The following is a 27283-nucleotide window of genomic DNA, read 5'->3' on the forward strand; positions in this document are numbered from 1 at the left end:
TTCCTTCTGTTTGTTTTAAACCTGCTGACTATTCAGATTCTTAAAACCAAAAGGTGGCTAGTTAGAATGCTTAGGTAATGTAGGTTGCTTAAGAGTTCTGGGCCTGATATTGGTGGTGGTTAGTTAATCTATGGATCAGTTCCATGGCAGAACACACAAAGCAGTGGGGCATGACAATTTCTGACTAAAGGATAGTTTGGATATGTGATTGTCATTAGAGGAGGAAAAGGAGACAATGTCTGTTCCTCACAGCTCACAGTGTAATATGGTGCAACATGCAAGTGTGCTAGTAAGAGACTGACCATGTCCTTGCTCTGGTCATCTGAGATGTGTCAAGGTTATAGAAGGTTAATACCGCTGTGACTCTACTGGCTATTGTTAGGGAGAGAGTTTAGAGAAAAGCAACAAAAATGAGCAGGTGCAGAAAGAACATTTCAAAAGGCTATCTAAGGTGCACATGACAGCCCAAATTGTCAAACATATACATGCCTTTTGCTGTCTACACTTTTGCAAGTGTCTGAATTATGTGCACAAAACCTTAATGCATGAGCCCATGCAGGGTATTTGAAATATACAGGCTGGTATGGCTATAAATATTTGAAGTATGTAAACATCAAGGCCCCTGAGATGGAATTGACTTGATTACTACAAGAATCAAGACCAGAAAAATAAATTGCAATATAACTTTGCTTGCTATTGAATCTTTCATGCATACCATATGACAAAGTAGGAGAGTTAAATAATATCAGAGTGGGAGGAAGGAAACTTCTTGCTAAGCTAAATGAGAACATAAACATTCCAATAGCTCACAATCAGCTTCATTGCTAACAAACATACATAGAAATTAGTAGTGAATATGCAAAAAATAATAAATGTGTAAAATTCTTTTAGAAAAATGCAAGTATTTTAATTTTCTTAAATATATCCCACATTGTACAGCCTCAGTCTGGAAATTTCAGTGGTTGGGGATAGACAGACACCCTGGACCTTCAGATTGTAGATGGCGCTGGCTCAGCAGACAGTCAAGACTGCGTTGGTGTCTCCTCTCTGCAGCTGGATTGAAAATAGTTTTTCAGTCCTGCAAAAAAAAAAAGAGATTTCAAGAAAATTTCCTGTCTCAAATCAGGACAAAAACCTCAAAATCTTGAAAATGTTTATGAACAGAAGATACATGAGAGAGAAAGCGAGAGGGAGGAGGGAGGAAAAAAAGGGGGGGTTGGATCAATTGAAACATTGCATTTAAATTTTGAGCATTTTTAATTTACTTTTTCTCCCCCGATAATCTTGCATTTCAAAACAAGGTTGTTTTGAACTGGAAAAATTGAATTTTTCATTTAAAAGCATTCAAGAAAAACTCTGCTGCTGTGATGGGCCTTGGGCAAATCAGCTGGCTGTTGGTAATCCAAACAGCAGGAAGCAACCATCTGAGGAACTTTGATAGTGATGGATATACCGCATGTGAAAACAATGGGCCAAATTCTCCATTGCCTTACTCTTTGTTTTGTTAAACTCACTTTTTACAAATGTAAATAAGATGCTACCTAAAACACCCATTCACACAAGGGATAGCATTTTACATTCAGTCTGCGCTCACTTCACAGAGGTGCAGATAACATAAGGTGCATGGCAGGGGAGAATGAAGCCCAAGGTCCTAAGGCAGAAGGAGCCTTTTAAAAACAAGAAGGCAGTTTTAAAATAGATACAGAAATGGGGGGGGGGGGAGGAGACAATGAAGCTATTTGTGAATAGGGGTGGTGTGGCCCTGCTTCCTGATATGTGAATAAAGGGGCAGTACCATTCATCATGGGATTCTGGAGAATTGGAATAGGGTGAGGCCACAGACAAGTTGCATTCGATGAAGTGAGCTGTAGCTCACAAAAGCTTATGCTCAAATAAATTTCAGAGTAGCAGCCGTGGTAGTCTGTATTCGCAAAAAGAAAAGGAGTACTTGTGGCACCTTAGAGACTAACAAATTTATTTGAGCATAAGCTTTCGGAAGTGAGATGTAGCTCATGAAAGCTTATGCTCAAATAAATTTGTTAGTCTCTAAGGTGCCACAAGTGCTCAAATAAATTTTTTAGTCTCTAAGGTGCCACAAGTCCTCCTTTTCTTTTTTGTGAATACAGACTAACACGGCTGCTACTCTGAAACCTGCCACAGACAAGGAGGGAGTTACCCAGATAAGGAGAGATGAAAGCATGGATGCGGATTCCAGCAGCAGAAGAGTCAAAGGCAATGTTACATAGGTTATTTTTTTATTTATTTTTATTTTTATTTTTGAAACAAGTCACTTTACTGGATGTAAGTTGTTACAAACACAAAGAAACAAAGGTGTGATTTTTTGGTACAGAATGACATTATCTAAACAGTATACACATGCACTGCTGGACAGCAAGCTAGGAGATTTAGTGAAACCCGTGGGTGGCCTATGATGAGGTTTAATAGACAGACTTGAAATCCCAGGAATTAAGGGAGGAATTACATTGAAACAGGATAATGCCAAATTTACAGACAACGGAGGCAAACAGAAGGATTGAATTACATAGATTAATTCAGTGGGTTAAAGCAGATCTCAAAAACAAATACTACAAAAATAGTGTAAATGAGCCTGCTCCAGCTGCCGTCTCTGTCTGGAGATACAAGTCCTTTTTGTGTTGAGGGTGCAGACCTAAAGAAAAAAAACAGGATTTTAAGTACATATCCTTTGAAATAGCAGAGCTTTGCTGAAGTCTGAAGTCCAAAAATTAAGCTGAAAATTCAGCTTCAGAAATCTTTGTACAATGACTCTTGAAATGACTCTCAATACTGCTCAGCTGTCATGGTTTTATAAACTGGAAATCTGTGCACAGAATCCTGCATTAACTGTATGTCCTTAGTACCAGACTGCATTTGGAGTTCTTTCTGCTGACGTTTGTACGCCACCTACTGGTCAATTTCAATGCCACAATGTCACAGATAATGATTACAGCCCGAGTCTCCTCACAAGAGGTACAGCCGAAGTGTGGAGGCAGTAAAAGGGCATTTATCCACCTTTTGGACTTCCAGGATTCTGAGGTTGAGCATGGCCCTCGGTGTAAGTTAGAGTGGTGCCACACAGCAGCCTCTGGTCACTGCCATTTCTGCTCTGACATGCAACTTCCCTCAGTATGCCTATGTGACAACGGTTTTAAGTGCAGAATAAAGCCACCTAAATCACTTTACCTGACCGATGTGCTGAGGTTGTTCCCTAGTCACCACTTAAGCCAGCTGTTTAGGTGCTTTATGCACTGAGCCACTGTAAAAGAGGCTGCAGTAGAGCTTGTAATAAAGACCTGAATATCTAGCTTCAATGTTTATTCTTTAAGTGTAAAAACATTAGTTGTGCTCTTGACTGGAATGTGTCTTTAACAGTGAAACAACCATTTCTGTAAAAGATATTTGTCAATAAATTAAATTATCAGCATATTTAATAATTGGGATCTATTCATGGAGTTAACAAAATCTGGAAGGGTACTCAGAAAAAGTTGTAATAGCTTAGGCATTCGAACAAATCACAATCTTCTTGGTGATCTTCTTCAGGGGAGAGAAGAAGCTAAGATTACCAAGGAGGTCATTTGTTGCAGATTTTTAAGCTATTGCTACATGGGAGTATCTTTTTGCTTTGATTTCTCATTTTAGCCTACTCATATCTCAGATGGAGCAGTGACTGGGCAGCCATCACCACTCAGCCTGTCCTACGGAATGCCCGTGTTCCTAGTCATCACCAGTGGTGAGAGCTGTGGGGGTTATGCAATGCTGTGGAGGAAGGCCGTTGTGGTGGGCCTTGAAGCTAGGGGCACAGGCCATGGTGGAGCTGCCACAGGTGCAGAACTCCAGTGGTAGTAGCAAATATTCAAAAGGGAATTTTGAAGGCCAAAGTGGAAAAGGGTAGCATGTGAACAGCAGTTGAACATGAGTCAGGATTTCAGAATGATCACACACAGCTGAATATAAAAGAAGGTGTAGAAAGCTTAGGAGGGATGTACCAAGGAAGGGAAGTAAGACCCATTCGTGCAAGGCAGGTTAGTGGGAGTTGAGGCATTCAGTAACATGCAGAATCAGGGCCAGCACAAGGAAGGTGCTCTGTTATTACAGACATGCTCAGATTCTGTGGTGATTGTAGTCATATAAGTACTGAGACAGATAGAAGGGAACAGGCGGGTCCCATGCTTGCAGTGACTGGTAGTACGGAAGAGATGGTATGTTTAGCACTTAGGTGAAAAGAACAAGACACTAACTGTTTCCAAAAGGTTTCCTATCCAGATTTCCTCAGTTAAGGAAATTGCCCACAACACAAGACTTTGAGTAATATGGTCTAAACCCTTGCAGAAGAGAGAAATGACTGGAGGATAGCTAATGTGATGCCAATTTTTATAAAAGGCTCCAGAGGCGATCCCAGCAATTACAGTCAGTGAGCCTAACTTCAGTACCAGGCAAATTGGTTGAAATTATAGTAAAAAACAGAATTATCAGACACATAGATGAACTTGATATGTTGGGGAAGAGTCAACATGTTTTTTCTAAAGAGAAATCATGCCTCACCAATCTACTACAATTCTTTGTGGGGGTCAATAAGCATGTGGACAAGGGTGATCCAGGGGATATAGTGTACTTAAAGCCTTAGACAAGGTCCTTCAACAAAGGCTCTTAAGCAAAGTAAGCAGTCATGGGTTAAAAATGGAAGGTCCTCTCACGGATCAGTACCTGGTTAAAAGATAGGAAACAAAGAATAGGAATAAATGGTCAGTTTTCAGAATGGAGAGAGGTAAACAGTGGTCTGTACTGGGACCCATACTGTTCAAAATATTCATCATTGATCTGGAAAAAGGGGTAAAAGTGAGATGGCAAAATCTGCAGATAATACAAAACTACTCAAGATAGTGAAGTCCAAAGAAGTCTGCGAAGAGTTACAAAGGGATCTCACAAAACCGAGTGATTGGGCAACAAAATGACAGATAAAATTCATTACTGATAAATGCAAAGCCATGCACATTGAAAAACATAATCCCAATTATACATATAAATGATGGAGTCTAAATTAGCTGTTACCAGTCAAGAAAGAGATCCTGGAGTCATTGTGGGTAGTTCTCTTAAAAACATCCACTCAATATGCAGTGGCAGTAAAAAAATCAAACAGAATGTTGGGAATCATTAGGAAAGGGCTAGATAATAAGACAGAAAATATCATATTGCCTCTATATAAATCCATGGTACACCCACATCTTGAATACTGCGTGCAGATGTGGTCTCCCCATCTCAGAAAAGATGTATTTGAATTGGAAAAGGTACAGAAAAGGGCAACAAATTATTAGGGATATCGAACAGCTTCCATATGAGGCGAGATTAATAAGACTGGGACTTTTGGAAAAGAGACGACTAAAAGAGGATATGATAGAGGTCTATAAAATCATGACTGGTGTGGAGAAATTAAACAATTATTTACTCCTTCTCTTAACACAAGAACTAGGGGTCACCAAATGAAATTAATAGACAGCAGATTTAAAACAAACAAAAGGATGTATTTGCTCACTCAACCCATAGTCAACCTGTGGAACTCTTTGCCAGAAGAGGTTGTGAAGGCCAAGATTATAACAGGGTTCAAAAAAGAACTAGATCAGTTCATGGAGGATAAGTCCAGCAATGGCTATTAGTCAGCAGGGGCAAGGATGCAAAACCATGCTGTGAAGTGTCCCTAGCCTCTGTTTGCCAGAAGCTAGGAATGGGCGACGGGATGGATTGCTTGAACCTGTTCTGTTCATTCCCTCTGAAGCACCTGGCATTGGCCATTGTTGAAAGACAGGATACTGGTCTGACCTAGTATAGCCATTCTTATATTCTTAAATCATCCATTAAGAACTCGGAGCATCCAAAAGAAGAGCCCCATTAAGCTCAGATTTCTCGAGCTAGCTAATAGTCAGTTTGTTCACAAAATTACTGGCTTTTTGGGGCTGTGGGTTTCACAAGTTGGGTAGAGACTGGCAGTCACAATTTCTTTTCCACTTAGGAGCAAAAACCTTGTCAATCACTCAGAGAATAAGGAATCAATTTATTTTAAATCACTTCGGCTCATACAGTATTACAACCCTGTACATGGTATACACACAGCATTTTCCACCAAATGCATCTGATGAAGTGAGCTGTAGTTCACGAAAGCTTATGCTCTAATAAATTTGTTAGTCTCTAAGGTGCCACAAGTACTCCTTTTCTTTTAGCAATAAAGAAGTGTCTCTGTAAGCTTGGAAAGGTTGATGATCTGCTACCTCAACACAATCTGCTCATATTGATGTGAGCATTTGTTGTCTCTCAAATGCTGTGTTCACATGTTCAGTGGTTGGTGCCAGGGAATAATTTTGGGTGATGGAACCAAAGGGAATGCTCTTGTGACTGTCATATGCCAAGATAGGGAAAAGCTATCCAACAGAGAACTCTGCTGGGTCAGAACACCACTACCCGTTCTCTGAGATACAGGAGCTTTAAAGATGAATCTTATATCTAAGGCCTGTGGAAGGAGGTTGAAGCACTATCGCTGCAATCTCATGCATATCCTTCTCTTCTCTGTGCTAAGTGAAGTGCTCTTCGAACACCTACTCAGTGCAGGAGAGGGTAGAGTGTGCCCAACCCAGCAGCAATAGCACTCCTCTGTTGCCTGAGTGTGGGAGAGCCATGTGATGTTGAACAATAAACAGTCCTATGTACTCTGTGCTTGATGCACAAACCCAATTTCTGTATATTATATACTTGTTCTAGGCCAATGGATTATCACTACCAAATATAGGTCACTTAGGAGACATGGCCTTCTTAATAACCTGAGCTCAAATTCAGCACTAGGTATTGGTATTTTTCCTTTCAACCTCAGCTGTTTCTGTGTTGGGGAACATTTTTGCAGTTATTACAAAGAATTCTCCTGTCCACCCCTTGGGTTAAATTTATCCATGATGTATTTTGCTGGACTTACAGCAAAGATGAATGTGTCCACTTGTGTTTAAGTTTCCATATGTTTCTCATAAAAGTGTATTGGTGAAATATTAGATTTCTGAATGTTTGGATAGGAATACTGTACCTCCTTGAAATTGGGAATTGAAAGTTACATTGTACATAATTGGACAGGTGCTCTTATTTAGATTTGCAGTCTTATAGTTGATTTATGATCTCAATTTTATTGGAGAATGTTTGTGGAAAGCAAATTTTGCATTTCTAACTGTGAGTATATGCAAGAGATACTTGATTCTAAGAGTTATGCTCAGGCAATCAGTGGACAGCAATATACCATGTGGTCTGTGTGTTTAGTCAAAACTAATCAACGCTACTTTAATTATGAATATCAGATACTTGCAACTAAGTGCTTGGGCACAATTTATAGAGCAGGAATTGTTTCCTGAATAATTTCAAAATAATATATTTTGATACAGCTGTCATGGACAAATTGCAGTCAGTAGAACAGGTGAAATCTGTTGAATAAATTATTAGCTGTGAATTATTCATTTGGCTCTAATGGCATAGAAGTTTGATTTTATTTATATGTTTACTTACGAAACAATGGAACAATCAGAGTGATTAAGATAATCCAGGCACTTTAACAGCAGTACAGATCTGTAATGAAATTATTTTATTTAGCATCACTCAGTAAGAAAACTAAGCAAAATAAAAGAGGAAGTGAAACAAATTGAACGATGTTATAAAATGAAGAGATGCACAATTTGGATGCCTAAACCTCCCCTTCTTAATGGTATTTAATTTAGAATGAAGCTCTGGGTATCACAGTAAGTACAGCTACTGTAAGTAATTCTGCAGACATGAGAAGGGAATGTTAATGTATAACTGTTGTTCCGATTTTAATTTCCTATTTGAACTGATAGCTCTAAGTGGAAGGGACTACGCCATCTTCTGTGTCTGATACCGAGTGAGGACACTGTTGCATTTAATAATAAAATTACAAACTGTACAATTGCCATATCAGTGGAGGTGTGCTCAGATGGCTGAGGAAAGTGGCATTATCACTTCCAGATGTCAATTTCTTACTAAAGCTACAGCATAGTAGATTAGTGGGTCCCTTGGTATGGGAATACTCATGGGTAGAAGTAGGTTAAAATTTCTGAAAAACCATAGCAAATACCTCATATTTATTAAAGAAATTCCACTTACTTGTAATTGTCAATGCAGGTGATGTCATAACCCATGATTTTGAGTCTCTCTTCTAAAATTTGTACACTGCCTCTCCCACAGGAATCCCTGTAAAAAGAGATTTGTTAACAAAGTCTTTTATTAGTTAACTGTTTGTTTTGCTAATTTCCATAGTGTCAATTGCTATGGCAGCTAGGGCTTTAATTGCAGAACCTTAATGTTCCATAATTAGAGCAGATTTTTTTAGGGAATTTAATAGTAGGTTATAGGAGAATTTCAGCAAGCTGGCCAGACTCTGGTATCTTGCAACCAAACAGCAATTACCTAGAAAAACAAGTCTACTACCAGAAGGCAGCTGCCTGTTGGACTACTACAAATTTAGGGGGCCTGATTCTCCACTACTTTGTATGTTGTGCACTCAAATTTACACCTGTGCAAAGTTGATATAAAATGCTACCAAATCAGAATTCACCATACACTTTCATGAGTGATAGTGTTTTATATTTGCTTTGCAACAACTGGAACTTTGGCCTAGACTCCACAAACTGTGCTTGAGTCCTTCCTCAATTACTTAGAACTCCTGCTGTTGGACATGAGCATTCAGACTTAAACTCCAATAATGGAGTGCTTCCCTGACTACCTCAACTCCTGTGGCTGGATAAAAATTTACTTCAATTAACTGAATAAAATAGTAATGGCTGATCAAGAGTTTTGGTCCAAATAAGCATCTTAAAAGTGCCGATGAATACTTAAATCTCCAAGGATTGCAGAATTGGGCTGGCAATCTCCCAAATTCAGGCTCTCAAAACTATTAGTAGTTCTTGTTGTTGGACTGGTCACAAGTTCCATGAGAAGAGACCTTCTTATGGCATTTCACCACTTCTACTAATTTCCAGAACCATGAACTGCAGAGAGGTGTAAACCTGAAAAATAATGCACTGGGGACAGTGAAAAGACATTTTTTTAAACCTCAGAGTTTGACTTTGGATTTAGATGGTTCTTATTTAGTCTAACCTGTATTTGCCTTGCCCTGACTTAAGGCCTGCTTCTATAACTGCTTCTTACATAGACCTTGTCATAAATATAAAGGGAAGGGTAAACACCTTTAAAATCCCTCCTGGCCAGAGGAAAAACCCTTTCACCTGTCCGAACTCCTGTAAAGGGCTAGTAAGCAATCTAGTTAGATATGCGTTAGATTCTGTTTTGTTTAAATGGCTGATAAAATAAGTTGTGCTGAATGGAATGTATATTCCTGTTTTTGTGTCTTTTTGTAACTTAAGGTTTTGCCTAGAGGGATTCTCTATGTTTTGAATCTAATTACCCTGTAAGGTATTTACCATCTTGATTTTACAGAGGTGATTGTTTTTTCTTCTATTAAAATTCTTCTTTTAAGAATCTGAATGCTTTTTCATTGTTCTTAAGATCCAAGGGTTTGGGTCTGTGTTCACCTATGCAAATTGGTGAGGATTTTTATCAAACCTTCCCCTTCCCCAGGAAAGGGGGTGTAAGGTTTGGGATGATTTTGGGGCAAAAGACAGTTCCAAAAGGGCTCTTTCCCAGTTTTATATACCTGTTAGATGGTTGGTGGTGGCAGCGATAAAGTCCAAGGGCAAAAGGTAAAATCGTTTGTACCTTGGGGAAGTTTTAACCTAAGCTGGTAAAAGTAAACTTAGGAGGTTTTCATGCAGGTCCCCACATCTGTACCCTAGAGTTCAGAGTGGGGAAGGAACCTTGACAGACCTACTGACTCAGAAGATTTAGGGCCTTACATTATTTTTGATTGTGCCTAATTCTGGTCACATCAACTGTTTATTTTAAAAAGACTGTACACCCTCCAAGGACGGCACTGTGGTTTGTGTTTGGAATGCATCAAACACATTTTGAACGTTACTGCAATCTAATAATAGAGAAAAATAAAGTGAAAACTGTAAAAACAGATTCAAAAGAAGAAAAACAGGATTAGGGTTTTTTTTTTTTTTTAAGACCTATAACTTACAAGTCAGGTCCCCCAATGTCATCCATGACCCAGATTTCAATTCGTGAAATTCTGTCTTTTTGGAAGTTAGGCACTTCATAGTCTGCAAAAAAACTGGTTAAAGAAAACAAATCTTTAAAATTACATAGAACAGAAAAGATCTTTCGCCTTCTCAGTAACTAGGGCTCTGATTCTGTTCCCATTGATTTCAATGGGATATCTGGGTCCAGGTCATTTGTACCTATGGTTTCTTTTGGGCTCATTATCAGAGGCAGAACCTAAGATACAAAATTCTGATTCCAATTTTGAGTATTCCCAAAGTTTATGGGGTGTATGGAACCAAAGTTTGTTGTTTTATTGATTGATGATCTTAGCAGGGTGGAGCAAGAATAAGACTCTATTAATAAAGATGTGGGTGGAATAAGGGTTTAAAATGCAGCACTTATAACAAACAACTAGGTATTTAGTAAAAAAAAACAAAACAAAACAACCCTAGAAGAGCAGCCTTTCTTCACGCACAGCATGGGATTTGTTTTTTAAAATAGAAGGAAGAGTAACAACCACAAGACAAATATATTTGTAGATATAAAATCACAGCAGTAAGTCAAAAGGGTATAAAATACCTAGCATGGGAACAAGTAAGATCATAAGAGAGGGTTTTTTAAAAAAAAATCTGTCCATTCTGACCTGGGAAGAATCCTCCATAGGCAGGTTTGCTGTTTGTTAAATAGTGTAATATTCAAAAGTCCAGGTATAGGAGGGCCAAATTCTCTGCTGGAATAATTCCACTGAAGTCAATGGAGTTATACCAACTGATCTCACATCTGATCAGGAGTATGTAAATAGTAAAATATTAAACCACATTTTTCCTTTTACATACAATCAGCCTTACTGCTGCAAGGTTAAGGTCTATGGTTTTAGGGAGTGATTTATCAGAGCAGATTGAGTCATTAAGATGGGATCATTTTTACTGGCAAAGAGTAGAGGAAGTTATGTTCTCTGTGTGTGTGTATATAAATCTCTCCTCTGTTTTTTCCACCAAATGCATCCGATGAAGTGAGCTGTAGCTCACGAAAGCTTATGCTCTAATAAATTTGTTAGTCTCTAAGGTGCCACAAGAACTCCTTTTCTTTTTGCGAATACAGACTAACACGGCTGCTACTCTGAAACCTGTATTTATGTTGTGTGACTTTCCTGTCATAAGTTCTGAGAACTTTTGTATCCGAAAAAAGGTCTTCTATATTCCTGTCTCTAAGTCTTTGTGACTGTTAGTTGTACTATCCAAGGCATATCCAAAAATAATTTCAGTTAAATCTGATGATGGACTAATGGAAAAAAAGTCTTTAAATAGAATAATAAAAGCACAAAGTGTGAGTTGAGAGTTCTCCAAATCAAATGGAGGGTGCCAAATCAAAAGAAACATTTTAACATAGTGCATTAAAATGTGTTCTAATGCATCGGTCTTTAAAAAACAAAAATAAAACAAAAATGTATAAATTAAGGATTTGGGCCTGATTTTAAATGAAATCCCAGCTTTCCTGTTCATCCATATAGTTATGCTAGGGCAAATAATGATGGGTGCAGTTATGTGCAGGAGAAACTGAAGTAACTTAGATCATCTAAGTTAGATGTCTAATTGCTTGATATAAAGGCAGCTGCATGATATCTGTTGTGCCTGCGTAACTCTTAAAAAAAAAAAAAAAAAAGTTACCTGTGATTATTTGCATCTACAATTGTGTTTTTGAAAATCTGGCCTGCTGTCTTTTGAAATATAGTTTGTCTTGACAGAAAAAAGCAAGGATTCTACAAGAATTATTTGAAGTGTAAGCAGTCAGGATAAGCTTTACCCTGACATCTGGTGGTGAGTCATGGTGGGTTGTGGAAAAGAACTTCAGGGGCTGATCTCATTTGCATAGGCACACCTGCCTAGATGGTTACTTTGGCTGCTGTAGGAGCCCCAGTTTCTCTGTTATTGGGGCAGGAATAAACCGTTATTATCCTGATTATGTGAATCAAGGACAGTGGAACTATACTCGGCCTTTAGTTATGATGGAGGGACTCACCATCAACTAAGCAGCACTCACTAGGCAAGAGTCATGGGTTCCAAAACCCAGTGAAGAGAGAGAGAGAGGCTGGGGATGGGTATTAACACTGGGTAGTATGGGCCCCACATGCTAATTGCACTTCCTCCTCTCTCCACTGTGGGAAAAAAAAAAAAAATATCAGAGCTAATTTTGATTCCATTAGGAGTCTAGTTACAGGCTGCTGAGCTGAATTCACTTTGGGCTAATGGTGCACCAGCACTCAGGCTCCCTTACTACAAGCTGAAATCACAAAAGCTAAACTTACTAAGAGCTGAAATCACTGAGTGTTGTGTAGTTGGGGAGCCTGAAGATATATGGCAGAACAGCTTGCGGGACGGCGAGCAGAGTGGCTGGTGGAGCAGAGCAGTTTACGGGGTGGCGAGCAGAGCGGAACCCCATGGAGAGGTGTGGAAATCAGCTTTGGACCACGTAAGGTGCCCCTTAACCCCTTCCCCCCCCCCAATCTCCACCCAGATTGGGAGGTAAAAATCTGCAGATAAACTTTTGAATTTTGGGCTTGAACTCTGAACTTTTGACCAGTGACAGAGACTTTGGGGTCGTTGGACTTTTGGGACTTTGGATGATTTGGGGTTCCTGGATTCAAGAACCAAAGGGAAACGACACGCCCCAATTTGCTTGGGGGGGTTTTTTGCTCATGGGTTGTGTTATGAATCCTGTTAGTGGTGTTTCCCCAACATAATGCCACATTGTTTCTCTCTGTTATTAAAAGGCTTTCTGCTACACTCAGACTATGTGCTTGTGAGAGGGGAAGTATTGCCTCTTGGAGGCGCCCAGCAGAGGTGGTATATATTTGTCCCAGGTCACTGGGTTGGGCTCGAGCCAGTTTTGCATTGTGTTATTGGAATGGAACCCCTAGATACTGAACCCGGCCCTTGTTGCTGCCAACTCTGACGGGCAGAAGGGTTACAGAAGTATTTTGATTTCTGTACTGTACCAGCTATGTGGCCTAAAACAGAAGAAATTTTAGGCCAGAATGGACCCTTTGATTATCTTATCTGAAGTCCTGCAGAACACAGATCACAGAATTTCACATAGTAATTCCTGCAGTGGAGAGAAGTATTTTTACATACTACATAAGTGAACACTATCGCACTCAATAACCTGCGGTTGAACTCCTTCATATCTTTTAGAGAGACATTCAATCTTGATTAAAGACTCCAAGCAATGCTGAATTTAACCTTTGGAACAGATTATCAAGGAAAGTAGCAAACTAAGAGTATTATGTTGGACAAGAATGGCTGTTTAACCACTGTTAACCACAGCCTATTGTTTAAAAAAGAAACAGATTTTACTTTGTGCCAACAAGGGAAGTCACCTGCTCTAATCATCATTCAAATAGGAGCTGTATTCCCTGTGCCCTGACCTATATAATCAGATTGTCACTTGGATCTTAGAATTTGTTAAAACGTATCTCTGTTCTTTATCAAAAGTCTCTATTCCTTTTTCTTATGATTTGAAAATTACCTAATATTGGAGAGCAAATGAATCAGGCCTTGTGTACAGCAACACAAACAACCACTTGGGACCTATTGTTTTTGGAGTCTCCCTGTGTTTTGTTTTCTCATTTGGGCCTAATCAAGGAAAGAACTTAGGCTTTGTCAAGTTCCACTTCAGTGAAAAATAAACAAGTGCTTAAAGTCAAGCATGTGTAGGGTAGCCATACGTCCGCATTTTCCCAGACATGTCTGGCTTTTTGGTTCTTAAATCGCTGTCTGGGAGGAATTTTTAAATATCTAAAAACGTCTGGGATTTTGCCATTATTATTTTTCCCCAAAGAAGAGTTGATCATTCAAGAAAGAGAGTGAATGTCAATCACTTGAGAGAGTGCCTGCTTTTTTCCCCTAGCTCCAAGAGCTTGCGCCATAAAACAGCTGTTTCGTGTGGTTGGGAGGGAGAAGGAGGGGGAACACAGCCCACTCGGGGAGGAGGCAGGGCCAGGGTGGGAATTTGGGGAAAGGGTTGGAATGGGGGTGGGGAAGTGGTGGAGTTGGGGTGGGACCGGGGGAGGGCAGTGTGAGCAAATACCGCCCCCATGGACTATCCTCTTTTTTGAATGTTCAAATATGGTAACCCTAAGCATGTGCTTTGCTGAACAGACATCTTGACAAGTGTGGTATTCCATCTCCTTGGAATAAATGGGCCCAGAGAGTCAAAGCTGTTAATATGACTCTGTTACTTTACAACATCAAGAGTTCTAAACAGGATTTGGGATTCCAAGTATAGAGATCTCAGCCTGCTTAGTCTCATGGCAACAGTCACCTTTAAAAACCCTTTTAACACAAAAGGGGAGAAAAAAATAGTAAAGATAGAAAATGCAGCTCCTGTCTTTGATGCTGACTCTTACTAGCCATCTCAATGCTGGAGAAATACAAACATAGCATTCTATCTTATCAGCCACTTGGAGACCTGGCAAACTTGTACCAGAGTAGGGCTGTTTAAGACATTGCTTTTAGCTGCCTTGATGGTCACAGCTTCAGAAAAGTGTTGCAAAAGTTGTTGCCTGCTAACCCAGACTCTTTTTAAACAGAAGGCAAAAAGAGAGAAACAGGAAAGAGGAGGCAAGGAAGGAAAAAAGACACCTGAGGGAGGAGAGGAGAGTGGGAAACCAAGTTTCACATTCCACCTGGTGTTCAGGATTTATCTGAAGTCAATGAAGTTGCTGAAGTATGCACTCTGGGTCCCTCTCTGGCCTGGGCAGGTCAGGACAGCGCTCTCTGGATCAGGAGGATTCAGGTCCAATAGTGTAATAGTGGATTCCTGGGGTCTCATGAGACAATGGGGGTGGTAGCCATGATGGTTGAACTCTCTCCTTTCAGTCCACCTGTCCTCTTGCATTTTGATCTCTCTTTCTCTCTCTCTCTCTCTCCCAAAGTCTCTTTTAAGGACCCTAAAAGGGGTGATGGATGGAATCACCCTTCCCTGTCGTTATTTTGTCCTCCAGTTAGGCCTACTTTCTAACACAGCAATTTTGATCCATTAATTTCTGATTCCATTCTTCTCTTGTTTACTAGTCATCATCTCAACACAGGGTGGTAGCACTAGACCTTTTCATCTGGACAAATTCAGTGTTTTTGCTTTTATAAACAATGTTGTGTAACAGTCAAGTTTTACTTCTGTTGCCTTTGACAAATTAAAATACAGGACTCTGCACAACAGGTACCCAAGTGCTTTCTAAAATTGTACTCCAGGTCTAGTTTAAATAAATAAATAAATTAAATTAAATAAAAAGATTGGCTTTGATGCCACAGACTTCTGAAAATTCTTCACTTCCACAGCTTTGTGTGGTACAATAGCCAAATGTTTGATTTTTCTCAATCAAACCCTAAAATATTAACACACTATTACTTTATTTCTCTTACCCTTTGACTGGATAGGCGCCCCCTATCGCAGAACCATTCAGCATAACATATATTACCCCCGAGCTCTGCTTTGCATACTGCAATAGATAACGGAAGATTATACTTCAAAACATCCGCTATAGATTTTTATATACAGATTATAAACGGTAACTAAATAGTCATGGCCAGTGGAGGGGGGCAATAAGTGAAAATGTCCAAGTTGCAAAACCACCATCAAAACTGGTTCCCCAGCTGGCAGTTGCAGTAGAGAGGATTAGAACTTAATGGCTATAAAAGGTGATCTGTCTTCTCAACCCCAGAAGTGGTTCCTCCAGGGCAAGGTTGGGGCACTTTGACAGATCACTGTGAGAAGTTTTGCACTGCAACTCTGTGTTGTACTTGCTGTATTTTCATCTTCAAGACTGTCAATCTGGCACCTTTCGTGAGCATTAAGATCTCCTAGGCCTTGTTTTCACTAGAAAAAGGTCTATTTTAACACGTACACTAACACATTAAAATCCTAGGCAATCTGTAGTTGATCTGGACACAGTGGTGAAATGAGGATATGGATGGATTTTAAACTACGGGCCACACCTTTTGTTAACTTGAACACATGGAAAGGGCACTACCTGTACCCATATTCTCATATACCAGTCATGTAAGTGGTTCCAGTGCAGGGGTTACAACTTAAATCATCTGCTTAGTCAGCTTTTACCATGTAACCCATAACTCAGGGTGGCGGCTCTCCTCAGCCTACCTGCCCTGGACTCAGCTCACTCTAAGTCCTACCCACTCCCACACCCCCATGAGGGAACAGAGGGTGCAAAAGGATGGGAATCCCAGCCTGCAAGGGCCACAAGGTCTGACTCTATCCCCTGAGCCCAAGGTCCATCACCAAAATCCCAGGTCTTTTACCTAGGGGAACTGTTCATTGTATCCTTTTAACGGCACTGAAAACAGTCCACAAACTGTGACAAATTAAGAACTCAAGCAAGTACCTCAGTTAGGTACTAAGCACATTCTTAATTAACCTACTGTGGACTGAAGGTGCTGAGAAAAAGGTGAAAAAACTCCCCAGCCCCACTCGGAACACAGGTGCAAGAGGCTTCACATGGTCTGTGCTCAAAGTCAAATCTCTGAGCTGGGGGATGCAGGCCAATCAGCACCCTTCCCTCCAGCTGGCCAATAGGTGCCCCAGACTATAAGTGGGGGGGGGGAAGGGGAGGAGGGAGGAGCTACCCAGTGTCCCTCATCAAATGTCTCCCTCTGTTGCTGCTGTAATTGTCCTCTTTTGCTGCCTGCCCAGTCATCTTCCTCCAACCACTGAGGTGGGTGGATGGCATTTTTAACACATAAGGTAGTCAACCTTATGCTTTTCCTCCTTACATCACACCTTTAAGTTATAGTCTATACAAGGTCTTAAGGGTATGCCTACGCTAGAGATAAGAATTCCAGAAAAAAAATCTTTTGGCCCTACTAAAGCTTTCTGAACCATCTCCATGGACATGCTTATGAATGTAAACAGTATGATTTACAGTGATTGATGCAATCTTCCAGAAAGTTTCTACTGCATTATTTTCACACTCTTCTGTGGTAGGGCAGGAATCATAATTAAATCCTGTGGGAAGAAACACAGTGCTCATTATTAAAGATATGATGACAGGTGGAAACAGAAAATCCAAAGTGGCTTTAAAATATATATTGTATGTGTTTTTTGTTCTAGGTTCTGCATGGTTGGAGATCTGATAGGATATACATCCATGACAGTACGGCACCATTTCTCTCCTCCTTTTCACCAGCCCTTACATTTTGTACAAACCATGACTTGCTATGGTCTCAAAGCATAGACCCCTTTGTCTGTGGAAACTGCTCTAACTCGTGTCAGAAAACTGGTCTGGTGCACAGAAAGCCCCAGAATCCGGGAAATGAAAAGGTGACTTAAATCCACCATCACAACACCTCCTTCAAAATTTCACAGTGTATGCTTCAGCTGCAGCTGAAGTGTAAATGTCTATACAGCACAAGCCAGGGGAGAATCAGGACACTCACTTCAGGGGAGTTACCCACATAAACCAGGAGTATGAGAGCAGAATCCGACCCATAGTTCCAGTACAAAGCAATCAATTATCTTTTTAGCCCCACCATGAATTTATAACCAACTTTTTATTATATCAGTTCTTTTCTGACCAGTATCGTTTGCTTGTCCACACCAGTTCAGGAAATCTCCAAATGAACCAATTAAAGTATCACAAAGAGGCATGTAGCGACGAGTTCTATCAGAATAGCTAGTGACCAGCAGATGGTTATTTTCCCAAAAAAGAGACTAAGGAAAGAAAAGAAAACAAAAACCATATCATCTTTTGGATGTATGTGCATGAAGCCGTCACTTCTGCGTGGCCGGGAAAACATTTTAAAGCATGTTTTAAAATGATTTCTAAATACTTCAGAATCTCACAGATGGCTTGTTCTAATCAAACTACTGTCAATTAAATACTTTAAAAACAATTCTATACTTCTTAAACTAAAAGTTATAGGGACAAAGTTTTCCCTTGCAATGGTGTAAATCTGGTATAACTTGACAGTGGATTTTGCGGGGGGATTTACATCACTGTGAGAACAGAACTTGAGCTATAGAAAGACTCCAGGCTTCTAGAATTTGCCTGTCTTGAGCTGACAGGTTTAGGAAAAGCTAGGTATATAGACACTAAGGACTTGTCTATATGGAGACTTAGTGTGCAGCAAGACAGGGTGTGAAACTTCAGTGCACTAAGTGACCATGTGGACCCTGCTGCCATGCACTGAAAGTAGCACTATGGAACTTTTAGCAGGGTCCACATGACCACTTTGTGTGTGGCAGGCTGGCAGGCTGTAGATTTACACCCCAACTTGTTGCGCACAAGTTGCCATATAGACAAGCCCTAAATACAAGTAAAACAAAACTAAGGTCTGATCTACACTACAAACTTAGGTTGGCTTAACTACTTACCTTGTGCAATGTCACTGTCGACCTAAGCCCTGGTGCAGACTCTGCTAGATGGTAGAAAAATTCTTCTGTCGACCTAGTTACTGCTTCTAAGAGTGGTGGATTTACTACAGCAATGGAAGAACCTCTCCTGTCCCTGTAGTGTCTACACCACAGTGGCACAGGTGTGCCACTGTAGGGTTTCTAGTATAAACATATCCTTCACAATGGTGACATTGAAATTAGAGAGCTCACTTGACAGAGTTGAATGAAGATATTTACTTCTAAACATGCATAAGATGGGTTTTGAGGTTGGTTTAATTAAAGTGCTTTGAGGGCTTTTATACACTTTCAGCTGTTTAACTGGACACATACTTATCTGTAATAGTGCTGACCAGCTTAAAATCATAATTATTTGGCTGCAAGTTCAGTATTGTAGCAACTAATTCTAAACCATGTTACATCTCTCTGACACTTCATTGCTGTGGAGTCAAGGTCAAGAACACTGGTTCTCAACCTTTTGGTCTGCAACCCACAAAGTGGGCAGAAAATCATTGCATGGCCCACCATATCAAATCTGGTCAATTTTGGACTGCTAAATCAGGGGAGAGATGATAGATGATCATTAACACACCATTGATAATCAGTACCTTGTTAGGTGGAATTCTATGCAGTGACAGGTTAATAAATAACTCATAGTCCGATGGTAAAATGTTGCAAGGATCCTTATTAATGAAAGCCTTTTTGAAAGCTTCCCATATCTTTGTACAGTTCTTCTCACTGTAATAATTAAAACAAATAGTAGTATTATTTTCCCATAGCAGACCTGCAATATGTGCTTTGTTCACAACCTCCCACAATCCCCAAAAGGAAATAAAACTAAGATTATTAAGGGGGGAAAAGTTTGTGCTAAATTAATGAAATCATTAGCCCATCAATTAGTATCTAAGACATGAGGATTTGCACTAGGGTTATTCAGCTAGACTCTTACAGCAATTCAGCAAAAACCATGTACGGCATAGTATTCATAATGAGACTTAGATTCATAGATACTAAGGTCAGAAGGGACCATTCTGATCATCTAATCCGACCTCCTGAACAGTGCAGGCCACAGAATCTCACCCACCCACTCCTACGAAAAACCTCACCTATGTCTGAGCTATTGAAGTCCTTAAATCATGGTTTAAAGACTTCAAGGAGCAGAGAAGCCTCCCTCAAGTCACCCATTCCCATGCTACAGAGGAAGGCGAAAAACCTCCAGGGCCTCTCCAATCTGCCCTGGAGGAAAATTCCTTCCCGACCCCAAATATGGCGATCAGCTAAACCCTGAGCATATGGGCAAGATTCACCAGCCAGATACTACAGAAAATTCTTTCCTGGGTAACTCAGATCCCATCCATCTAATATCCCATCTCAGGGGATTAGGCCTATTTACCCTGAATATTTAAAGATCAATTACTTATCAAAATCCCATTATCCCATCATACCATCTCCTCCATAAACTTATTGAGTAGAATCTTAAAACCAGATAGATCTTTTGCCCCCACTGCTTCCCTTGGAAGGCTATTCCAAAACTTCACTCCTCTGATGGTTAGAAACCTTCGTCTAATTTCAAGTCTAAACTTTCTGGTGGCCAGTTTATACCCATTTGTTCTTGTGTCCACATTGGTGCTGAGCTTAAATAATTCCTCTCCCTCTCCTGTATTTATCCCTCTGATGTATTTATAGAGAGCAATCATATCTCCCCTCAACCTTCTTTTAGTTAGGCTAAACAAGCCAAGCTCCTTAAGTCTCCTTTCATAAGACAAGTTTTCCATTCCTCGGATCATCCTAGTAGCCCTTCTCTGTACCTGCTCCAGTTTGAATTCATCCTTTTTAAACATGGGAGACCAGAACTGCACACAGTATTCTAGGTGAGGTCTCACCAGTGCCTTGTATAATGGTACTAAAACCTCCTTATCCCTACTGGAAATGCCTCTCCTGATGCATCCCAAAACCACATTAGCTTTTTTCACAGCCATATCACATTGGCAGCTCATAGTCATCCTATGATCAACCAATACTCCAAGGTCTTTCTCCTCTTCCGTAACTTCTAATTGATGCGTCCCCAACTTATAACTAAAATTCTTGTTATTAATCCCTAAATGCATAACCTTACACTTCTCACTATTAAATTTCATCCTATTACTATTACTCCAGTTTACAAGGACTTGCTATGCAGTACTGTAGAAGTAGTGAAAATGGGATTTATTACTTAGAAATGTTCTAACCCCAAAAGAACCATTTGTAGCAGAGTTTGGCCACAGCGATCAAAGCTCTAAGTGACCCTAGATTACAACTGAAACATAGGATTCAGGGATCTCATTATCCCTTTTCCTGCTAGATCAAAGACCCGTCTACTATAAGAAATCTCTTCCCTATGTAAGTACTTGTAAACTGTGATCAGGTCACCACTTAACATCTTCACTGACTTCAATGGGAATTTAAGTAAATACCTGAACAATTCATTTACTGCATATTTTTCTTTTCATCACTCGTCATCTCATGTTTGAGCAGCATGCAATACAAAATCAGAAGTATTATTCTGCTCCCCTACTGAACATATTTTAATTAGCAACTACAAAACTATGGGGTGGGGGTAGGGAAGGCACATATATAAGGGTGATTCCTGGCAAACTTAATACAGACAGCAACAAGTTGTACAGGATTTGTTTTGTAGTAGTCAGCTAAAGAATGAGAAGTAATCTACACTGCCAGCCAATGGAATTTATAGAACCATGTGTATATGTATTACAGAAGTGTGTGTATGCATGAATGTAGCATTTGCTTGTTAGAAACCTCCAATATAGTGACAGTGAGACTTTCATTATAATCCTTTATTTTCACATGTTGATAACATTCTGAAAAAATCTCCTTTTTTGTCTGAAATTTTTCAATGCTTGGTCTTAATCTGAAGGTAATTTGTGTAATTGTTTGAACAAACTCTATACATCCATTTATGCGTTATGTGAGAATGGAAAAAATCCTTTATCCATTTAAATTTTTTTGTTAGGGGTTTTTGCATATGCACAGGACTTTACAAGCCGAAACTGTGCAGGTGGCTCCTCCTCAGTAAGAACTAGCTTTGGGCCAATTTGCAAATAAACAAGAAATAATTTACAGTTATAAAGAATAAATATCTGTTTTGCACTTGCAGTATGAAATTTCCATGCTGTTTAGATTTACAGCATTCACTTATAGGTTAGGTTAAGATTTTGTCACGGTTACTTTTAATAAAAGTCACAGACAGGTTTGGGGAAATAAACAAAAATTCACAGAAGCCTGTGATCTGTCTGGGACTTTTACTAAAAATAATTTGGGGTGGGGGGGAACTGACAATTTTGCCCCTCCGCCCCCGCTGCCCACGACAGTGGTTGACAGCTGCAGGGCCAGCGGCTCAGAGCTCTGGGGCTACTGCAGCCTGCGGAAGCTCAGAGTTCTGGGGCCAGCACCTGACAACTGTGGGGCCCCCACCACCCACAGTGGTTGACAGCTCCGGGGCCTTCGCTGAAGATGTTATGGAAGTCTGAGAGTCACAGAATCTGTGACAAAATTTTATCTTATGGGCCTATGGGAAAACACAAAAATACATAATATTGACAGTAATTTTGTAGCTGTGCTTTTTATAATGCTAGTTGAGGTTCCAATTCAGGAAAGAACTTGAGCATGTGTTAATTTCCATCCTTTATTTCAATCATTCCTACTTCAGTGGGACTCAAGTTAGGTAGTCTGCCTACATGGGTCACAATGCAAGATCAGAGCCTTAGATCTTATATAAATGTGAGCAACATAAAGGTATTATAAGATTCTTACCTTTTGCATTTCTTGACTTGTTTAAAATGGCCTTTGTGTTGCATTTAGTTAAGTTCCTGTAATTTATAATGACAGGTGGAGCCGGTAGTGCCATCTAAAGTTAAGGTTGCTTGACTTCCCATTATAAACCCCTGTTTTTAATTGTTTATGAATTTGCCAAACTTCAACCATTCAGGCTGAAACTTTCCAAGGCAGGTGTCTGCCCTGGGTTGAATATTTTTGGGAAGCTTCAGCCAAAATGGGTCACATATTTCTGAGAATTTGATTAAGGGAAAAAACCTTTTTGCCTGTATAAAAACCACCAGTTTTATTGGGAAGCCCTAGTTTTCATCGTTTGGAGCAGGAAACAGAAATTTGGCAGGGAGTGAAATGTCAGTTCACATGTGCTTAGTAGAGACATGTTACAGTTTAGCAGCTCAATTATCCAAAGATTCTGTCTGTGCTGAGCATGCTCCATCTCCTCACAGCTCCTGTGTGCCAGCTGGACTGCACATATACCTCCCTCCTCACAAAGCAATTGAGTATGCTCCAGTCCAGACCAGGGCTGCAGGGGACAAGCTGAATCTTCAATTGTTACACCTGGCTGCCAGGGGCACTGTGCTATCAGGCACTGGAAATGAGAGCAGGGAGACTGTCTCACCTATTTTCTTAATGTTGCACTGCTGATGCACAGGTAGTGAGGAGGAAGCAGCCACATTGGAATGCAGAGGGATAAGAAAGGGTGATGGGGAGAAGAGAGTTTCAGGAAGCACGGGGTGCAGAGCAGAAGGATGGACGAGAGCCAGAGAGGGAAAGGAACAAACACTGATTGTGGAGGTGGATAGGAGCTGAGGTGACGGGGGCAAAAGCAAGGGGTGAGAGATTAGGAGAAAAAGGGGGGCAGGATCTCAGAAGTGAGGAAGGATGGATAGGAAGAGAGGGAGATGGGAGGGATAGATAGGACCAGAAGGGAAAAGGGGTCAGGAACTTGGGGTGTGTGCATGTGTTGGGGTTGGAAAGGAAGAGAGGGGGTAAGAGGCAAAGATGGGGCCTAAGGTAGAACCCTTTATGATAACTTATAATATAATCTATAATCACTAGAACATGCTGCTCTACAGAACCTGGGATTGAATCAGTAAATCCTCAATCTGTATATTCCTTTTGTCAGAGAGCTGTGAAACCCACTAATAAACTGTCTCATCTCTCTCTACTGGTTGGTCCACATAAATGACGACAGCCTATTACTACTGCTATTTACTTAGCTCAAGTGCTAGAGGATCCAAAGGTCTAAACCTTGCTGATGATTTTAAACTGGAGGTCAGTATGGCTCCACAGGATGGAATATCTGATTTTTCAGGTTTTTCTAAATGTAGGAAGTTACATTTAAAAAACCCCTACATTAAAAGAATGTTGAGGTTACCAAGTCAAACACTGAAAAAATAGGAAATGTCAGAATAAAGGTTGCCTGTGTAACCTTAATTCAGCCCCTTTGTGCATATGCATTATGATAAAATCTTTAACTCACACCTACTGTTTTTTTCCACAGGACCCCTGCCTTATTAGTGTACAGGCTGGATGATGCTCTGGGGATAAATCAGGGCTGTGTAGTAAATGAGGCTGTTGCCTGTAAGACCCCTGCCTCATGTGATACATAAATTGGAAGTTGTGTACTGCAGGGGATTACAGGAAGAGAAAGGATGGTCTATTTAAGGAAGCTGAATGCCATACTGGAGAATTAGGTTCTATACTGACTGTGCCACAGAGTTACTGTGTGATGCCGGGCACCCTTAATTCTGGCATTTCCTAACTTTTGAGTGCTTGATTTTGCAACCTTAATATTGTTTTAATGTCGTTTTGGCATACATATATGGCTATATTATATGTGTGTGGGATCCAAGACACTAAGATGGCATTACAATAGACATATGCTATCTAAAGTTGCAGTTCATAAAATATAACAGTTCAAAGTGCAGTTTCATAAATATTGTTCAAAAATGTTTACCAGACTAGTTTTAATCATATAGGGTAAAATTTTCAAAAGTGCCTAAGTCACACGCACACTATGTTAACTCTAAATTTTGAAATATAATTTGGTGGATATGAAAAGGAAGAAAAGAGAAGACTCAAGATTCAGTAGGGGCAATTAGTCATTTGAAACTCAAATTAAACAAAGTCTTAAACTTCTGAAAAGTTTTATTAGAAGGCTGACAATTGCTACAGACATAGAGCCTGAATGTACAGTATTAGCATTCAGTAAGGCCCAAGACGGAGGGCGCGGGACTCCATCCATGTAGTAAACTAAATTCTACTTTTATTAATACCTATTAATAGCAAGAAATCAAAAGGTCATATCACAACACAATGTAGTTCTATAGTTGATGCTCTGCACTGCAACACTAAGCAAAATTTAGATTATGGAGCATTTCTCATTTTATTCAGTTAACAGCATTATCAATTAAAGAAATAACAAGCTCAACCTAGGCAAAAGTTTCTTATTGCATTACTCGAGTAAGAGTTATTCTATCTTTTATCCAGTATGCTGCAGAGGCTTTCAAATTACAACCTTGGAATTTATGTATCTTAAATAATTCTTAGCTGTATATTAAGGTAGAAATTCTTAGATGTTACTCCAGCCAGGCATTTAATAACAAGAGTAGTAACTGGCTGATATAAGATTGGATCCTTCATTTCTTAAATATAGCTTGACTAGGTTCTTCTCCCAAGATTGGTCTTGGGTATTAGGTGCCTGGGTATCTCCCTCTGGATTCAATCTCAGATTCTGAAACCGATGAGCAACAGCTAATGTCCTAAATAATTCTCTTAAGGTACAAAGAATTTTCTCTGACTCGGGTAATTCTACCTCTTGCTAAAGTGCATGGTTACTTCTCAGCTTCTGCTGAACAAGGTCTGAGAAGAATATTTAACTTCCAGCCTAGGTTTTCACCTGGAATAATCTTTTGTAGATGCAGACTAGCTGGTCCAATTACTAGATTTATATCTGTTACTTTCATCCTGATATTCTTTGTCACATTCTGTTTCTCCTTGTTTCTTTCTTCTAGAAATCTTTCTTAGTCTCTTTCCAGAAGCCTTCTGCTCTAATCTCCTTGGAACTAGCTTTTTGTTCCCCCCGCTTCCTACAAAATGTTACATTATTCAGAACAGATGAGTGTCTTATAACAAGACATTTCTTTTTTGTCAGAAAGGTGCATATGCCTTGTTTTAATCTAAACATTCCAGTCAATCCCTAATTTTTTTGCAGGATGAGCTCAGAATCTTAGTCTTTGTTAAAATGTGTTCTAATGAAACCCTGGGTCACACCAATTTCAGCTAAAATCTTATTTAATTCTCATCTCACCCGTTTCAACATGTTTTCACCATTGTTATTCATATGGGTCCACAAGTCTATTGTATCATTCATTGGAACTAGAATTTAGGGTTAAAATAATACAGTTAAAGTTACTATACGAAACATGTCAATAAGGCCAGGTTTCGGCTCCCAGAAATTCATACATTACAACATAAAGCACAAGAGGGTTAAATTAGATATCCTGTCCCTTCACCTTTTTTTCATTAAGGTTCCTAAAGTATAAAAGGAAAGATCAGCTAAAATCTGAAGAACTCCTGACAATATTGTGTCCCCCCACCCCCGATCCTTTTAATATATTTATTTTAAAGATGAATTATGGATTTCTCAACAATTACAAATATGTTGGTTTCAACAGGACTACTCCTATGATTAAGACTGCAGTATCAGGCCTATGATTTGTAAAACCATTAAAGTGTGGAGACTGATTCAGAAAGAGAAAAGTACTTACCCAACACTTGGATTCACAATTCTAATATATTCATAACATCTTCCAATTACAATGCTCTCCAGGTTATGTGTGGTACCTTCACCTTTCCATTTCTTCTTCCCATCTATTTCTGTGGGTTTAACATAATCTTTACTGAAAAGAAGACCTACTAACAGAGGCAAGAAGAAGCTGTTCATCATGAAATAGTGAGAACCAAAGTCATAAAGAAATAAAATCAAATGTCCAAATGGAAAAGAGAAGACTGCAGTTTATATTTGTGTATCAATATAGGCTATGGCCCTGCACTTAAATGATTCTAGGTGCAGAGTCCGATAGAAAACGAACTTTATTGTGAAATGCAACAGCTTCTTGCGACTACTGCAGAGCTAAAAGTCCTTAGAAAAATCTAGCTTGTAAAACTATTTGTACTATTGCCATCTTGTGACTATTAGATAATATTACACCTCCTCTAAAGAAAACATATCACTGATGTACCATTAATAAAAATTCAGATTTTTTTGAGCATAAGCTTTCGTGAGCTACAGCTCCGATGGAAGTGAGCTGTAGCTCACGAAAGCTTGTGCTCAAATAAATTTGTTAGTCTCTAAGGTGCCACAAGAATAAACCAAGAGACAAGATGAGTGAGGAAATACTTTTTATTGTCCAACTTCTGTTGGTGAAAGAGACAAACTTCTGACCTGAAGTAGTGTTCCGTGTAACTTAAAAGCTTATGTCTTTCACCAACAGAAGTTGGACCAATAAAAGATATTACCTCACTCACCTTGTCTCTAATATCCTGGGACCAACATGGCTACAAAACACTGCAAAGAATAAACTGCGAAGGAATACACAACAATTAAAGCACTAACTTCATAACAAGAGTTCACACATCCTAACTCTCACAACACAATCAGTATAGGCAACATAAGTATTGTCCATATCTTTTCATTTCTCTATGGATTCTGGCAACAAAACTTGTGTTGTGATAAAACAGATTATAAAGTTTTCCTGCTGAAGAAAACTGCCTTGTGGTCTGGAATCAATTATACGCAGAATCAAATGAATTAAACTTAACTTCCATGTATTGAACAAATTAATTTATATATATATTCTCTGCCAACTGTCTGTCTGCCCTGGAT

At 39.6% G+C, this 27283-nt stretch overlaps 1 protein-coding gene across 2 annotated transcripts; it reads right to left on the reverse strand.

Annotated features, from left to right (window-relative positions):
* Positions 1–835: 835 nt before the first annotated feature.
* BST1 (bone marrow stromal cell antigen 1) lies at positions 836–26463 on the reverse strand. Of its 2 annotated transcripts, XM_038400734.2 has the most exons (10): positions 26166–26463; positions 19170–19299; positions 17745–17880; positions 17093–17175; positions 15579–15655; positions 10136–10228; positions 8161–8247; positions 7549–7608; positions 2543–2668; positions 836–1078 (listed from the first exon to the last, which is right to left on the reverse strand). In XM_038400734.2, the coding sequence occupies exons 1-9, from the start codon at positions 26342–26344 to the stop codon at positions 2548–2550; spliced, it is 966 nt and encodes a 321-aa protein (XP_038256662.1). In that variant the 5' UTR covers positions 26345–26463; the 3' UTR covers positions 836–1078; positions 2543–2547. The 2 variants fall into 2 exon arrangements, with proteins under 2 accessions (XP_038256662.1, XP_038256661.1); XM_038400733.2 differs by lacking the exon at positions 836–1078 and having other exon boundaries at positions 2275–2668; positions 26166–26462.
* Between the last annotated feature and the right edge of the window lie 820 nt (positions 26464–27283).

The sequence above is a fragment of the Dermochelys coriacea genome, chromosome 4, assembly GCF_009764565.3.
Source record: "Dermochelys coriacea isolate rDerCor1 chromosome 4, rDerCor1.pri.v4, whole genome shotgun sequence".
Lineage (NCBI taxonomy): Eukaryota > Metazoa > Chordata > Testudines > Dermochelyidae > Dermochelys > Dermochelys coriacea.